Source organism: Sinocyclocheilus rhinocerous, unplaced genomic scaffold (assembly GCF_001515625.1).
Source record: "Sinocyclocheilus rhinocerous isolate Xijiao unplaced genomic scaffold, SAMN03320098_v1.1 scaffold442, whole genome shotgun sequence".
Lineage (NCBI taxonomy): Eukaryota > Metazoa > Chordata > Actinopteri > Cypriniformes > Cyprinidae > Sinocyclocheilus > Sinocyclocheilus rhinocerous.
The window spans coordinates 855,121-873,540 of record NW_015641030.1 but is presented as its reverse complement, the minus strand read 5'-3'; the positions used below and the strand labels follow the sequence as shown (position 1 = coordinate 873,540).

At 36.4% G+C, this 18,420-nt stretch overlaps 1 protein-coding gene across 1 annotated transcript in view; it reads right to left on the bottom strand.

The window, feature by feature from the left end:
- LOC107754209 (transient receptor potential cation channel subfamily A member 1-like) overlaps window positions 1-18,420 on the bottom strand; it is a 76,801-nt gene that overhangs the window by 23,822 nt on the left and 34,559 nt on the right. Inside the window, exons 2-4 of the mRNA XM_016570580.1 lie at window positions 6,302-6,420; window positions 5,791-5,953; window positions 1,507-1,682 (exon numbers count right to left, since the gene is read on the bottom strand). Coding sequence (XP_016426066.1) covers window positions 1,507-1,682; window positions 5,791-5,953; window positions 6,302-6,397 — 435 coding nt within the window. The 5' untranslated portion in view covers window positions 6,398-6,420. The remainder of the gene's footprint in view (window positions 1-1,506; window positions 1,683-5,790; window positions 5,954-6,301; window positions 6,421-18,420) is intronic.

Here is an 18,420-nt window from a genome sequence, read left to right as displayed (position 1 = left end):
TATATATATATATATATACACATTACATTTAAGCTTCATTTAAATTAACGAAAAACATTTTATTCATTTTAGTTTATTTCAAAAACCAAACTGCCTCTACTAATGAAAAACAGATCCAAAAATGTCAAGGCAGAATCACCCGCTGTGTCTCCATGTTTCATTCCTGAATGAATGAATCAGTGCTGTGAATTGGTTGAATGAATAATTCAATGACTCACTTGTAAAGACACTGGCTCAATTCAGAAAAGCATATTAGCATACTACTATTACAATTAGAAATAATAATGCTATGCTAGCATGCTATTCTGAATTCAGGCAGTCACTTGAATGAACAAACTAATAAATTAATGAATAAATCAGGTGCTGCGTCCAAATATGCCAACTTACATACTGTCCAAATTCATTGTATTTAAAAAACAGTAGATGAAATGTACCCAGATGATTTATCTACTTCTGCCACCTGAGATTCCGAAATGCATAATCAATGGACACTTTACTATCCCATGAAGCCACGGGAGAGGAGTTGAGAATGGCAGTGAATCGACATGTGACAGTGACAATATGGCGGAAGTAGTTCATCCAAATTTCTTTCATCATACTACTCATATTTACACTAGAACATACTTTTTTAATAGTCACAAAGTACATTTTAAGTAGGTAGATAAGTAGGTGATTTAGAATGCAGCTAGTGATTTGTGGACGAATCAGTTGCATAAATGATTCAAATGACTCATAAAGACAATGCCGTCGCCTACTTAATAATGATGCAACCTGCTGAAATAGTAACTGAAAAATCCCCACCACCAAAACAGACTGACAGTCTCAATAACTGTCAGTCGGTTTATTATGAATGAAAATGTGCAAGATGTGATTTCAAGCTCAACTATGAATGTTGCGTCTCCTTTACGCGTTTCAGAAATCTGGATTTGTCAAGACTAACATTGAATCATATCATCATATATATCATACTGTCTACATAAATGTTTAAACATTTCTGGCAATAACATGTTTGAGCATCACCCTCAAGCTTGTGCACGTATAGCGTATGCATTGAGGGAGGGGTGAACTTTCTGACCAATAAGAGCGATTACTTTCTAAAACAAAGCACTTTTGTCCTTATATTTCAGATTCAGTAACTGAAAATCCCCACCACCAAAACAGACTGACAGTCTCAATAACAGAATGATTTCTTAAGTATCATGTGAGGTTGAAGACTGGAGTAATGGCTGCTGAACATTCAACTTTGCCATCAAAAGAATAAATTACATTTTAAAATATATAAAAATAGAAAACAGTTCTTTAAAATTGTAATAATTTTTTACTCTATTTTTAAGGAAATAAATGCAGCCTTGGTGAGCTTGAGACACTTTTGACCAGTACAGCATATCTGATACAGTCTGATGCACATCCTGACAAAATATTCAACAGATTGCAAACAGCATATCTACTGCTGCTCCCTGCCCTGACTGCGACACCAGCAGATTCCCAGCAGCATGTGTGACTGACCTCTACTAGATGATTGTATCTCTTTGTGACAGCCAGATGCAGAGGGCCCATCATGGCGCCGTTGAGGATGTTGGGGTCAGCGCCCAGTTCCAGCAGTAACATGCAGCTCTGCTGTTGATCCTGCTCTACAGCCCAGTGCAGGGGAGTTCTCCCCTGCTCATCCTGTACATTCAGCTCTACACAGCAAGAAACACAAAATTTATATGGAGTGGTTGGTGCGTTCTAGACAGTAGGACATTGACTAAGCATTCAGAGGTAAGCAATGTTTCAAAGCGACAAGTCCAAATACCTTAAGCGAAAAGGCACGATTAATGACTTAAAGGGGTCATCGGATGCAAAATTCACTTTACAAGTTGTTTGAACATAAATGTGTGTTGGAAGTGTGTGTACACATCCATCCTATAATGATAAAAATCCACCCAGTGTTTTTTTTTTAAATCCCTATTTTAAAATCCCCTTTCTCAAATCAGGCTGTTCTGAGATTCCTGTCAGAATGACGTAGTTCTGCACAGGCCCCTCCCACGATAGTTGATTGACACTAGTGTCTTACCTTTGACCTGCCCTGAGTGAGCTGTCATCAGTCCGCCCTTGTGTCGACTCCGGTGCAGGGGAAGACAAGAACGTCTCCGATTAGGCGATTGAGGTGTTTTGTTGTTGGATGTAATAATGAACATATCAACTTGTAGAAAATGGGCATCCGATGACCCCTTTAAAAAAAAATTTAATGCTACAATTAAAAAAAAAAAAAAATTTGTTAGACTGATTCATTAAGGATATGTTTTAATTAAGAAATGTTTAAAAAAATACTATGCAATTGTGAGCATGTCACGTGAATAATAATAATAATAACAATAACAATAATTTGCAAAAATATGAATGAAAATGCGCAAGGTGTGATTTCAAGCTCAACTATATGGGCCATGTTGAGCCTCCTTTATGTGTTTCAGAAATCTGTATTTGTCAAGACTAACATTGAAAACAGATACTATAGTGTACATATTTTAATATTGTCCACATAAATGTTGAAATTTTTTTGGCGATAACATGACATGAAGTCCCTTTCAAAGAAAGTCTGTTCACTCGGTGGCCATATTTGCAATGCCTCGGGGCAGCTCAAACAAGACCAAGTCCTATCTAAATAATTGGGGGAATCCTGAAATCTCAAAAACTGCTCGCTGAACTCGCAAGGTATTTTGATGTCATACACCGATCGGTCTGCACACGCAAACAAAGCCAAAACCTAGATATTTTAGGCAATATAGAAATCCTGGCCAGGACGCGTCCTGGGAAAATGGCACGTATGGTCACCCTAGTTAACCACAGACCTTATCTCAGGTGAAAAACAAACAAACAAAAAAATGTTAACTCATTTTCAGGTTTTGGCTTACAAAACATTTTGGCTTTTTTGCTCATTTTGGTTTTGGCTTACAGTCATCCCCACAGCACTATTGTGAATACTATTGTTAATTTTGGTAACACTTTATTGTTATTGTCCACTTTAGACATTAAGAGTAAGTAACTTTGCAACTAGCAGTCATTAGAGTATTGGTAGATTGTCTGCTTAATATCTTCTAACATTTTATTTTGATGGGTCCACAACATACAACATACTGACTAAACTTTGCAAGTATATGTAAACTTATTCTACTAACCCTAAACCTAACCTAACAGTCTACTCTGATCACATTTAATTACACCAAATACACAAAATAATGTTCTTTTTAGCAGCATCATATGACCCCTTTAAAAAGCTTATTTTTCAGGCTAGACTAGCCAATGCGCATGAGCAGTTATAATGCGCTTAACACTGCGCACGCAGCTTATAACGGCCGCTGCAGTGACGCAATGACTTTACCAATCAGCGATTGGCTCTTTCATTTAGAAGGCAGGACTTTTCCACCATATTGTGTGTTGCAGTTTCTCCCATTCATAAGTATAGGACTGAACCGCCTTTGTATTTCTATAGTCTTTGGCATCACTCGCCCTCAAGCTTTTGCACGTATAGCGTATGCATTGAGGGAAGGGTGAACTCTCTGACCAATAAGAGTGATTGCTTTCTAAAACAAAGCAAACACTTTTGTCCTTGTATTTCAGATTCAGTTAAAACTGTTAAAAAGGGCATTTTTGATTTAACATATACTGTAGGTTGTAATAAAATTAATAAATAATTTTAGACAAGGCATATTTTCTATATGCAAACTATATGGAATCTAAAAAATATTTGAAGCACTTCAGGTTTACGCCCTGGTTCTGTCTGAATACAGATCATTTTGTCATTGAGACAATTACAGAATATGGGTTTCCTGCATTGACATAGTGTGTCACATTTAAATGACATATTTTGCATCTCTCCTCTGATTGGCTAAAAAGATGATAATCCACCCAACATTCTGTCATATTCAAATTCCAGCTTTTTGTAATATTTTGTGAATTGTTCAACCTAAACACTACCTACCTTACTTATTGTAGCTGGTTTAAGCTGGTTTAACTGGTCTCCCAGCCTGGCAAACCTGGTGTTTAGTGTGATTTTCCCCCCAAACCAGTTAAGCCCCAAAAATTTGATTGTCTAATTCAATCACTGAGTCACCTTTCAAGACAAGTTCAGACTTAATTGATTAATTTCAGAGTTCAGAAAAATGTCATGAATGGATTTCATGACAAACAGTTATGCTGGATAGGGTGTAGGTTAGAGTTAGGGGTTAGTATTTGGTTCAGCATTGTGCGCACAATCAGCACTGTGGTTGACACGACCATTGAAATCTTTAGAATTGGCTGATGGGCGGTGTTTGCACTTTTTTTCCTGTATGACATGTATTTAGCTGGTTTGTCAACTCATCTGCCATTCTAACCAGCTAACAAGTGCCTAAACACAGACCAAACTGATCATCTTATACAATCTGGGAGACCAGCTTCCCACCTTGGGCTGGTTTGTTTATTTCAGCAGGATATTGCTCTGTAATTGATGTAATTAGGAAGAGAAATGTGCACTCTGAATATCATTTGGTCTTTTTCCATCGTAGTGAGTGAACTGGTGGCTCTGTTCTGTCGATGATTTATTGAAGTACTGCGATCACAATAAGCCTCCCCGTGACGTAAGTGTGTGATCCCTGGGGAGATTATGTGATAGTTTTATAATCATTAGAACATAATGAGACATTGACCTGATGTGATCTGAATAGCAAAAGACTGAGGTGAATAAGCAAAACCTAAGAACAAGGCCTTCAAAACACATCTATACCGTATATTTACAATGCAATTAGTGCAAAACAAAGTCTCAAGTGTAATTTCTCAAAATATGTTGTTTGTTATGATGGTTAAAATGTCATTTTATGCAGATTAAGTAGATGATTTATTTGCTGCCTCAAAGTTGGATGCAGTTGCTTATTTCCTAGAACTGGATCCCAAGCCTTAAAGTTAATTTTTTTTCTGTTCCAAATCTAGTGTTATCTACAAACTGTCAGTTAAATTTCTGGGGTGTCATATTTTCATTTAAAATGAACATGTCAGAGTTTGGTGTTTTCTGGACTTCCAACAACTCTTTCAGTCTTTAGATGAGTTTACCTGTTCAGCGCGGCAACTTTTAATGTCCCTGACAACTTTGTAGTACCATTTAGCCATTTAGCAACTTAGCCACTTAGCAAACGCCTTTTTAAGATGAGTAAAAGCTTTTAAAAGATCACTCGGCGGTATCGTGTTTTATGTTGTAGAATAAAATGTGGAAATATCTTTAGCTTGTGTTAACCTAGGGTGACTATACGTGCCATTTTCCCAGGACACGTCCTGGCCAGGAAAACTTATTCTACTAACCCTAAACCTAACCTAACAGTCTACTCTGATACTTAGTAGACATGTAGTTGCAAATTAATGAGAATTAGTTGACATGTAGTTGCAAAGTTACTTATAGTTAGTAGAATGTATAAAGTGGACTATGAAAATAAAGTGTAACATTATTATTATTTTTTTTTTTTTACTTTTTTTTTTTTTGAGCTTGTAATTTTCAGCCAAAATATCATAACTCCATCTTCTGGTGAAACGACAGACTTATTTCCTTTGACAGAACTTCTCCAGTCATATAGTCCACTTAAACCTGACCCATTTCTTTTGTCACATTCAGATTTACTCCTATCCATTCAACAACCGATGGTTAAACCAAAGTCACAGCTCGACATTTTTTCCTTTTTTGGTAATCTGTTTCACTCAGATGTGTCACAATACAGAAATAAAGACCAGTCGCTACTTTCTTTACATCGCAAATGTACAACCTTGTCAAGGAGTAAGTCTTACCCTCAGGGCCCACGACAGAAACAATGAGGCGAATTATGTCCACGTTTCCTCCGGCTGAAGCATAGTGTAGTGGACTAGCTCCATTTTCATCCCTGAAGCTTAGCTGTTCCGGACTTTTCCGGCTCCGGTGGTCGATGGCAAAGGCCTTCCCTTTGAAAGCCAACTGGCAAGAGGAAAAGATTATGGAAGCATCTTGCCAAGGTAAGGAGGTGAAGCACAATGTAATATAAGTCAGATTCACTTCAACCAATTGCTATTGTACCGGATCATCTTCCGTAAATATTTGTACTCCCCTCCACCCCCAGCTCTCCAAAACACATACAGTGTATAAGAGAAATGTCTCGGTTCACGCTGTGATCAGCAGCAGCTGGATGCAATAATCGCATGCCAATGTGCATTGGCTCGTTTAGTTTACACTCGAAGTAGATTGGTCTCTCTAAGCGAGAGCCCCAATTCGTCAGTCATCCGACGTGACGTCGAGAGTGACCGACTGAAAGGGAACAACACCCACCTCAAACACATCTGCAGAATCCAGGTCTGTTTCCTCCTCATTTATCACACATTTGTAGAAGCTGTTTTGCCTCACAAACTCCTTTCCAATCTGCATTTGGTGAGCTTAGTGAGGATATTCTGTAAGGACAAGTCAGTCGTTGATATTAATAACATTGTTTGTGTTTGCTTTAACGGCTGCTTTTGTGTGCTGAGGCTCAAGGTTGAACTGGGAGAAGGTGATTGGACCTGCACACACTAACCTCGCCACAAGGTGAGAGTGACAGCGATGCCAGCCTGCCATGCAAATTCTCAGAGCCTGTGAGTGTGAGTAAAGCATTATAGCAATAAAGCCATTGTAACGGATGGTGAAGCTTTAAAAGTGCCTCTCACACATATTAGTGTAAGTCTAACAGAGAAAAGTATGAAGCTATACAAGAAGTAATATTTTGTGGCACATCGCCTGAGGTGTTCAGGCCATTTGGCACACATAATATGCATAAAACAAAACAATGACACCTCCACTTGAGTGAATCTGTCTACTTAAAATGACGACTGGCTTCTTTATTGAGGGCGGAATTGCTTTTTGAAAGTGTGAGTCGAGATTCATTATTTCTTTTGTATTTTTTTGGAGTTTTTACCATGGCGCAGAGATTACTCTCACATTATTAAGCTTGAATATCCACATTGTCCTGCTTTAAACTAGCATGACCATTGAATATATTAAATTTAGATTCAAAGTTATAGATTGTGAGGAAGAACTGAACTTAATTCAAACTATTCGACCTACTGTAAGTGCAACAGAATATGCCTGTTTTTGCTGTGTTGAATTACAGTCGAGCAACCCATTTGAAAATTTAGCAGTATATATATATATATATATAAATTATATACTTTATTTTTGTTATCAGAATATTTATCTGATATAAACACATATAAACATATAAAACAATTATACTAATACAACTTTAAAACAAACAACTTAATAGCGTAACTGGGCCAAAAAGTCAGGTGTGTTGAGGCAAGTTGGAGCTAATGGTGCGTTCAAGTCATGTCGGGTAGATCGTATTTACGAGTTGAACGCACATGAACGCCACCACAAAGTCGTTATTACGAGTGGGAAACTCGAAATTTTCTTTAAGCCCCGAGTTTCCAAGTTGGGGGCGTGTCAATGAGAAACATGGCGGAATCGATGGATGCAACGTCTGTAGTTGACAGTACATTTTTGTTTAAATTGATAGTTTTGTAATATAACAATTAATACGTTTTTATGCAATACAGATTAAAGTGGCTTCATAAATTACTTTTTAAAAATATTAAAAACGCAAAACACACCTGATGCGAATTCTTTGCTCTTCATTTTCTATAAGCAGAGTTAACAGACCCTGTTGTATTTTCTTGTAATTTATTAAAAGAAGGTACACCGCCATCTTGTGCCGATTAAACTGACTTGAACGCACCTGACGTCGTAATTACGACTTGTCAACTCGTAAGTACGAACGTCCCAAGAGGACTTGAACGCAGCATAATATGTTGATTTGATGCTCAAGAAACATTTCTTATTATCAGTGTTGAAAACAGTTACTGCTTAATGTTTTTTTGCGGAAACCAGCATTTAAGGATTCTTTGATGAACAGAAAGTTCAAAAGAAAAGCATTTACTTTTAATAGAAATATTTTGTAACCTTATAGATGTCTTTATTGTCACTTCTGATCAATCTAATGATGAACAAAAAGTATTAATTTATTTCAAAAAATCTTTTTGACCCCATTGCAAAATATAATCAGTATAACAAAATTATGTTTGCTATCAGAGTAGCATTTAGCTATACAAAACATAAACACAGAAAAATAGAAGATACATTCACACTATAATTCAAAATGAACTAATCTAGATAAAACAACTTTATATACATTAATATAACATTTTTTTTGTTCAACCAAATGTTCAGTAGAGCAAAAATTGTCCCTCTTTTGAATACCACCAACTTTTGACTAGCAAATATTAGGTCACGGCTCATGGCCATGATGTAAACTAAAGGCTTTTGGCTATTTATTTTTTTTTTTTTTTAACAGGTTCATGGAAATGAACAATCCAAAGAAACTGATTTACTAAAATGATTTTCTATATGAGAGTAATCATGAAAGTTAGCAAATAGTAACAAAGTTAACATGAAAAATTTAATATGTTGTCATGTTGTACATTTATGACAGCATCCACATGTTTTTAAATTCAGATTGAAGCAATGTAGTCTTCATCTTTTGTGTAAGACCATTCTTGGAAAACTGTCCAATTTAGGAAGTTTCTCATAGAAAATCTCATTTCAATCCAAATGCATTGTATCCTCTGTCAGATAAGTGCACTAATTGATGGATTTCCGTCTGTGTAATTTGCAGCAGACACAGTGTATACAGGAAGTCTTTTTATTTTCAAGATGAAGCACTAAAGATGGTTGCCAAGCTCTGAGCAAACACTGCTAAATGAGACAGACCCGGGCTGCTATAAACGCAGCAGTCTGTTCTTGGAATATGGCCCATCGCACAGGTGTGCAGAGATGCAGATTGTTTTCTTTTGTTTTTGTTGTCATCAAATCAGTTTTAAAGTCATCTAACAATTCACAACATATAATAGAGGAGATTTGTTATTAAAAACTTGTCAAAGTATAAGCAACAGTAAATCATCATAATAAATAAATATATAAAATAAATATATAAAAAAAATAATAAAACCTTTTATTATTCACAATAGTCACTTGAAAAATGAAAAACAAAACACAAGTGAAATTAGCCAAATGTTTTATCAAAAATATATATTTAGCTTAAAATCCATAACAAATCATACAGCACCGGGCTGTACTTAAATAGAATATAAAGGCATATAATGGCACATTTAATAATTGCAACTGAACATATATTAATCATATATCAAAATATCTCTGTTCTGTACCACATGCATCACAAACTACTTATTAAAATGGTTGTTTATTAGATGCCATAAAGAAAAGGAACTCTTTCCTACCTAGATGATGTGTCTGCTGAGCAGTTGAGCGCTGTGGTCTTGCTCTCTCTCAATATGAAGTGAGTTATATACTGTGTTGGTTGAAGGAGATCCAGTTACAGTGGCTCTCACTCAGAGGTAATGTCATCTGATGCAATCATTAAAGGCCATGCTAATTTGACATGAGATTTTAGTACTTCAAAATGCTTATGGTAAATGTAAAACGTCTGGACAATGGCCTGTGGTTTCATGTGTTTTATTACTTCCCAGAACTGAAAAAATGAATTGTTTTTTTTTTTTTAAAAAGGAAGAAGTGCACTTTCTTGTGGCTTCCCTCAGAGTAGATTAAAGTTTCAAAAATATGGATTTTTGTTTTGTCTTTGGTTAAACCCTTGCATTATTTAAAAGGTAAAACTAGAAAAGTTGTACGAATAATATTTTTGATGACCCCCCCATTGTTTGTAGCTTTCACATATTAAAATGATTAGGTTATAGAACATAGTAAATGGAATAGAATATACATATAATCTAATTTAAGTATTACAATAATATAATACTTACAGAGTGTGTTAGCTTTAAAGTTAATGACACAAAATTATATTTTTTATGAATTCTTCGAGACAAGTATGCATAATATATGTGGATACAAGCAGTTTGATGGTAAATCTAACATGTAGCTCACTGCAGGTATAAAATAATTTTATAGTGCAGATTATTAACATAATCACCCGTCCATTTGGGACGTCAGTGTCAATGTACTAACCAAACTACTAGCAAAAAGCTTTGCCCAGAGTGCTCTCTGCTCTCCCAGGATTCACAATTATGTAGATATAAAGCTGATAATGCTCAGTTCCTGAGTCTTTTAAAAAGTAGTTTCAAAGACATTTGGGGGTTGTGGAGGAGTTTTCACATGACAATCTCTACAAGAGTTAAGATCATGTTTCATTGTTCTGTGAAAAGCATTACATACAGTCCAACTGGCCTATTACAGTATAAAGGCACTTAGTAATGTGCTATGGGTCAGTAAGGACAACTGGGAACATTTATCAGAACATGAGTGATATTTAAAGCCTGTGAGATGGGAGGTTGGGAAAAATGGTATGTTTAATTGTCATTAGGAAAATTGGACTTCTAGGATAGTGCCTATCACGTGGATCTTTACGAAAGGAACATTGCACCTTTTATGGTGTTCATTGTGATTTTATTTGCTTTGTGGTGAGGATACTAATGTAGAGTAATTAAACTGTCAGGAAATTACTGAAATATGACCTTGGGGAAGGCAAACATGCAGGCATGGTTTTGCACATGCTCATGACAGGTGTTTCCAGAAAACCCAACAGATATTTAATACACACCAGCTAAGCTAATAAGAGCCTCTGAAACAGAGTCTCTAACATGGGACACTATGGATACCAAGGGTTGTTTGTTTTTAATTAAAACTAACGGACAACTTCTTTCTTTCTTTCTTTCTTTCTTTCTTTCTTTTTTAAATACAAAACATGAAAACATGAATTAATATTTATTAGTTTATCATACTAAATATTAGTTTTTTATAACAAATTTATTATGTTTATGTGTTTAGGATACATAATAAATTAGATACGAATTTAGAATTAGGAAGACAACTGATTCAGCAATTTTATACCAAATACCATAGGATGTTATTAACACATAATTTAAAATGCAGTGGAAATCACATTTTAACAGGATTTTTTTTTCACCTTACAGGAATATAGTGCATCATTTACAAACAAGTTCAAATTGTTCCATATAAAAATTGTACAAATATTTTTAATACAAAAATTTTAATTTTATTTTAATTACTTCATAATATTAAATGTTAGGTTATTAATATTAAATATGCATAACATATTAGGTTTGTGTATTTAGGATACATAATATACTCTATATGAAATTAAAATTAGAATTGCAAGAAAAATCAGACAGCAATTGTATACCAAGTAGCTCAGGATGTTATCGTACACAATTGAAGATTCAGTCTTAAACTATGTTTCAAAGGAAAGCAATTCTCCTGTGATGGGCATTGGTTGCTTCCTGTTTATTATAACAATCACAATCTCTCATTTTAAATGATAAATGAGATACAAACATTTGAATGGACTTGAAGTGGAATGGATGGATACGGGACAATCTGTTTGTCCTTATCTGACATGGTAAAAAAAATACGAGCATGATGAGTATGTCTCTGTGTTTAGCTTTCTCTCTTATGTTTATAAATGATCATAAAGTAGGGGCAGCTGCTCAAAACTTACTTGCACAAACCTCATAAATATTTCTGCCCACTCGAGAGTATTTCATAGACTATCAATGTAATGAAAGTTGCAGATGAGTTTTACAAACTACTCATGTTGATTACCTAGTTTCCTGACACTTGCGACCAACGCTTGTGGTGTATTATGCAAAACATTCATGAATTTTGAAATATATGACTTCATCTGTTGAAATCGTAGGAGGCAGGTAGTAAACAAGCACACCACATCCACAGAGAGAATATGGTAATTCTTGATATCCCCCATGATACGGCATAATCCCTAGTTAAAGATGTATTTTATAAAATAATCCTTCTTCATAAACAGTATGCCCACTTTTAATTCCAGCCTTTCCTTTCCCAAATTAATATTGTATAATCCACGCGATCAACGGCCTGGGGAGTCCAGCTGAGTCCGGCTTAATTTGATCTTGTAGCAAAGGACTGCTTTGAGATAAAATATCAAGGGGATTTACCTTAGAGACAGATTGGAGTGTGAGCTTTACCAGATCACACGTGGTCGTGTTATGAAGTTCAAGGGACAAAGGGCAGACAGTTTGGGGACAAGCCTCAAAAATATGATTAATATTAAGGGCAAATTTTTTGAACATTAAGCTTGACAATGCCAGAATCCTTTTAAGTGTCAAAGAAGGGTCAACATTCATTTTAGAGCTGTTAGAACATTATTCATTTTAAATACACTATACTTTTACTTTTACACTATACTTTTTAAATACACAATAACCAGGTTTATGTATCTATCATCGATAAATCCAATTTATTACATGTAAACCAATCTCATACATTTAACTAATTAAATCTTCTAACTAATTGATCCATGTTCATATTTTTTAACTGATTTTCACAATTCTGCATTCACAATTAACAGATTTATCCTGTTTCTAAGGAATGTGAATACATATATTTACATATGTATTAAACATGAACAAATGATTATTTATATACAGTGCATAATATTATATTACTATAATACTTTTATATTATATTTATCTTCTTTTCTATTCTATAACCTAATAATTTTAACAAGCAAAAGCTAACAACGATGAGGAAGAAAGTTTTTTATTTTTTTTATTTTATACATTTATTTTATAACTTATTATGTTCTACTGTTTCATGCACCAACGAACATAGGAGTCTCCATAGACCGCTGAGGACACGGTGGTTAAATTTCATTTTCGAAGGAAATGTCCCGGAAAAAAACGGAAAAGTCCTATACGTTTGTGCTAACATTTTACGCCGGACTGTCTCACAAACAAGGGTCAGTTCAGCGCTGGAGTTGTGCAAAGATTGCTTCTGAAAGAGGGATCGATACCAACACTTCGTGCGCAAACGTCCAGACTCCAGACAAAGTAAGCATCACGCGTCATATTTTGTTTTCCAAAAGAGCTTCTTGGCTCTCTGTAAGGCTAATGTTGCTAAAGCTACCATTGTCTCTGCCTGTTTTCACTAATGCTGCCTTCACGTGCTACCAGAATGATCGTAAATAGGAATGTGTTAGTTAAAAATTGCATTTGGAAGCAATGTGAGGTCAGTAACACGGTCACCACCAGTTAAACCGTAACACCGGTATGCCCGCGAGCATGAGCTCTTGAAGCTCCGCACTCTTCTGAAAAGGGAGGCGGGAGTACCAGCTCATTTGCATTTAAAGGGGACAAACACAAAAAACAGCAGATTTTGGCTCATAACCTAAAAGTGGCAATTTCAACAAGCTATAAAAAATTATCTGTGGGGTATTTTGAGATAAAACTTCACATACACACTCTGGGGACATCAGAAAACAATTTTAAATATTGTATCACTGCGTTCTATAGCACCTTTAAGTTCAAGACGTTCCAGAATTCTGCCTCTTGGCTCAATGTCTGATCCTTGACTTCATAAGACCAGACTGAGGTTCGAAACCTTTTGACCTGATCATGACACTGGTTCTTATAATTAGCTGAGCCACATTCAAAGGGGTTGTAAAACACTGTATAAACACACACCTGCGACCTCATTAAATCAGCATAACTGCGCCATTGCGTCTGTGTATTGTTTGGCAACCATTCTGCTAACCATTGTTAAAGAACTACATTGCTTGGTGGAAGAATTATTATTTGTTATATTTAATCAATAAATTATAACATTTTTGTTACTGTGTGTTTATTTGCCTGGTATATGTAGACACTCAACGTTGTGCCTAACAACATTTACATTTACATTTAGTCATTTTGCAGACGCTTTTATCCAAATTGGGGAATTGGGGAATACATACAGTGATTCTTCTTAAAGAGGCAAACAGACACAGGAAGTGCTTGTAATATCAAGTTATAGGCATTGTTCAAACAAGTACAAGCTAGAAAGGGAAGGAATAAATAAAGAGAAAGACAAAGTTTTTTTTTTTTTTTAATTTAAGATGAAGTCAAGTAGCGCTGAAAGAGATGAGTTTTCAGCTGTCGCTTGAAAATTGTCAGGGATTCAGCATTCCGGATGGGGGTGGGAAAATCATTCCACCAGCCAGGAATGGTGAACGAGAATGTTCTGGAAAGTGATTTTGAGCCTCTCTATGATGGTACCACGATGAATTTTGAATAATTTGTAGAGGTTTGATTGTGCATGATGAAAGTCCAGCCAGAAGAGCATTGCAGTAGTCCAGCCTAGAAATGACAAGGGCTTGGACAAGAAGTTGTGCAGCATGTTCCGTTAGAAAGGGCCTGATCTTTCTGATGTTGTGCAATGCAAACCCGCAAGATCGAGCAGTCTTTGCAATGTGGTATTTGAAGGTCAGCTGGTCATCAAAGATTACACCAAGATTTCTGACCGAAGTTGATGGGGTAATTGTAGAAGAATCTAGCTGGATGGTGAAATCATGCTGTAGAGTTGGAGTGGCAGGGAAGACAAGAAGCTCAGTCTTTGCCAGGTTGAGCTGTAGGTGATGTTCTTTCATCCATGCCGAGATGCAGCTACCGTTGGGTCATCGGAAGGAATTGAGAGGTAGAGCTGTGTGTCATCAGCATAGCAATGGTAGGAGAAGCCATGTGCCTGTATGATGGGACCCAGTGATGTAGTGTATATGGAGAAGAGGAGGGGTCCAAGAACTGATCCCTGAGGAACCCCAGTGACCAGTTGTGCTTTGGATACCTCCCCTCCCCAGGCCACCCTGAAAGACCTACCAGTGAGATAGGATTCAAACCAGCAAAGTGGAATCCCTGTGATGCCCAGTGATGAGAGGGTGGACAGGAGGATCTGATGATTGAAAGTGTCAAAAGCGGCAGATAGATCCAGCAGAGTAAGAACTGATGATTTGGAATCAGCTTTGGAATCAGCTCTTTGGAACAACGGCTCTTAATGATTTTAAATGACTATAAACTGCTGCTTATTGAGAATTTTTGCTTTATTTCGTGATCTGTAAAGGCCTGTTCACATTATTGACGATAACTATAAAGATAAAGATAAAGATATAGTTCAGAAAATCGTTCTCAATATTAAAGAATAGCAGAGTACACACCACAGCTATAACGATATAACGAAGGCACAGAGAAACAATATCGTTGGAATCACTTTCAGAACAATTTTTTCTAGATGAAGAATGATAAAAACATTAACACCCAATCAGAATCAATCCTGCTATAATGAGCTTGAGAATTTAAAGTGGCAGACGCGCAAGTGCTTAGGATAAACAGATGATATCATGTAGCGCAGTTTATAGAATTGTCTATAGTAATTTAATTATTTTATAGTCAATTCATTCTAGTAAATCAATTCATTCTAACTACTGGTGTTGATGCTAATATAGTTATCTTTCTTGGTGTGAATGGACCTTAGGTTAGAATGAATCGATTTACTAGAATGAATTGACTATAAAATAATTTAATTACCATTACTATAAACTGCACTACATTGCTGCTTGTTAAAGTAGTTAATTACTGTAAATGCTACTACTGTCAAATTACTGAGAAATGTAGTTAGGTTAGCGCCTCCACTTTTAGTTAGTTACTCCAATAATAGTATTGTTAAAGCAGTTACTGCATAATAGTATTATTATGTTTATATGTCACATCTATCTGAGATGTAAACTGTTTTTTGCAAAATATAATAAAGTCAGGATTGCGAGATGTCGCAATAGAATGTAAAATTGCAAGACATAAACTCTCAATTCAGAGAAAAAAGTTTGAATTGTGAGACATGAACTCCCAATTGCGAGGAAATAAATTTCAGAATTGTGTGATAAAAAAGTCGCAATTACCTTTGTTATTTGTGGCATTAAAAACACAGAACTGCTTTATGTAAACTCAGAATTCTGAGGAAAACAAAGTCTGAATTGCAAGATAGAAACTGGATAGGGTGCTTATACAACATCATTAAAAAAAAAAAACGGAAAACTTTTTATGCGTTTCGGCCATTCACTTACAGTACACATCAACAGCGGTTTGGGGGTCTGGAAATGCAAACATTTGAAAACGGGTTTCAAAGCGCTATAGTCTCCATGTAAACTATGAAAACAGGAATTTGTGAAAAACAGGAACGGTGACGTCATGCACATGTGGTTTACGTGTTCAGTCTATAGGAATGCGTCTGTCCTTAGGTGCGTAGTGTTACTTTACCAAGTGACATCGCCAACTACTGGCCCGACATGGATAATACAGCATTTTATTAGTTTTTGCAGATCTGTGTGAACGGGGATCGTTATAACAACATTGTCGCCTGTACATGAAACTTTTCAAAAGTGCAAAGGAAAAACATTTCCGTACAATCATTGACATGTATACGTACCCTCAGAATTGCTAGACGTAAACTCAGATGTCAGATTTCATCCATGTGTTCCTTAGTTTTGCATTGGTTTGAGTATTCCCATGTTGATTGCCATGGTTTTTAGTTTGTCAGTGCATATATTCCTTTGAGATTGACACTCCACCCACTGCTTACGTCACGTCACTATTGTAGAAACTTAATTTGCTGTAAAGTTGCTTTGAAATGATTTGTATCGTGAAAAGCGCTGTACAAATAAACTTGACTTGACTTGACTTGAATTTGTCTGTTTCAGCTGATTTTCTGTTCTTATTGCTACTAGTTAGTTTATTACTTGTTATATCATTGCTGTACTCCCGTGCTCCTTGTTTAATTTTCTTGAGTTTTGTTTATTAAATATACTGCTATAATTAGATCTTGCCTCTACTACTCCTTGTCCCTGCAACCAGCAATGTGACATTGGAACTGCAAGATATAGAAAAAAAGTCCGAATTGCAAGTTTATATCTTGCAATTCTTTTTTTTTTTTTCAGAATGAATTTTTTATTACATAGAGGAAATGGGCTTCCCTATTTTTTACCCGCAACTGTGGAAAAGCGATCAGGAGTTACAAACATTAAGTATTATATGAACATGCACGTATGAAATAAACTGATGAGGATGGAACAACAAAAAGTGCAATAAATACAGAGCAGTCGATTAAAACTTCTGAGTAAACTGTATCTTATTCTTATTGAGCCAAGCACATAACTTAATAAACAGAATGAGTCAAATTATAAGGGACAGGAATGTGAGAACATGCAAAAAACTCAATTTATATTTAGATTTTTTTAATTTAGCAGAACCTTTTATCCGAAGCATCCTACAAGAGAGGAATAATAAAAGTGATGCATCATAAAAGGATGTAATAACATTACAAGTCAATTAAATCTGTGTGAACCAGTGAAGTATTGGTCTAATACACCAATCTGAAAAAGATAAACAACTTAAAGTCAAAGATGTGTTGGTTGTGCTTACTCATACTTACATACATATAAATAAGATACTTCACTTTAGGTGACGTCACACAAAAGTGATGCTCTATCATCTCAAATGGGTTTCATTATACAGTATGGTCTCCTTTGGTTGGTATAAACTTTTGTACAGTCTGCTGGTGCTTATTTTACTATGTAATACTTCTAGTCATATTATATTACATGGCCAATGATCATGCAGATGATGTACATGTAATGACTGATCTCATTTGAGTATTCAAAATCTAATTCAAATGGTCAGAAAACTCTAAATACATCAATGTTGTGTGACTATTGCTCTATTTGGGCTACATTCCCAGAAAAAAAAGAGGTCATATTAGTTCATATTTGTCACGGTACGCTGTTGGAAGGAGCACGAGGGAAATGTGGAGTACAATCAATAGTCTTTAATCCACAGAAAACAGGGGAAATCCACACAATAGGCGCAATGTACTCACACGTACTCAACGAGTAGACCCAACGATGAACTAAGGAACAGACAGGAACTAATATACACAGGATAATAAGGAACTCAGGTGCAAGGAATCATAAGGCAATCAAACTAAACAAGAACAGGAAAAAGGCCATAAAAGGAAACACAGGAAGAACTACGGGGGCCAAACGGGTCCAAAAGTCTGACATTTCGCCCCCTCCCGGAAGGTGTGTCCTCACACCGTAGATACAACAAAGGGAGGGATGGGTGGGAACTTGGGAGGAGGCTCAGGAGGAGGACGGACACCCGGGAGGAGGCCGGCATACAGAGACCATGGGGGAGACGAAGGAGGGAGGGGCCATGGTGGAGACAGGAGGGGCTTGGAGCAGGAGGAGCCAAGCTGGACCCAGGCCACAGCCATAACGCTGAACTCATGAACGGGAGCCCACTCAGGGCTGGACGGGACCAGCGGGGAGGAAGGAGAGAGGAGAGGGGGCAAGTCGGGTTCCAGCTCTGTTTCCCAGTCTATGAGGCCCTCCTCAAAGTCCAGCAGTCCCAGATGTATTATCAGCTCACCCTCAGCTGCGGTGCAGTGGGCAGAGCTCCACTCCGCGCTTTCTCTGTCCTTATGGTGGGCTCTGTTGCCGGCTCTCGCACCTTGACTGACGTCATTTGCAGCTCCGG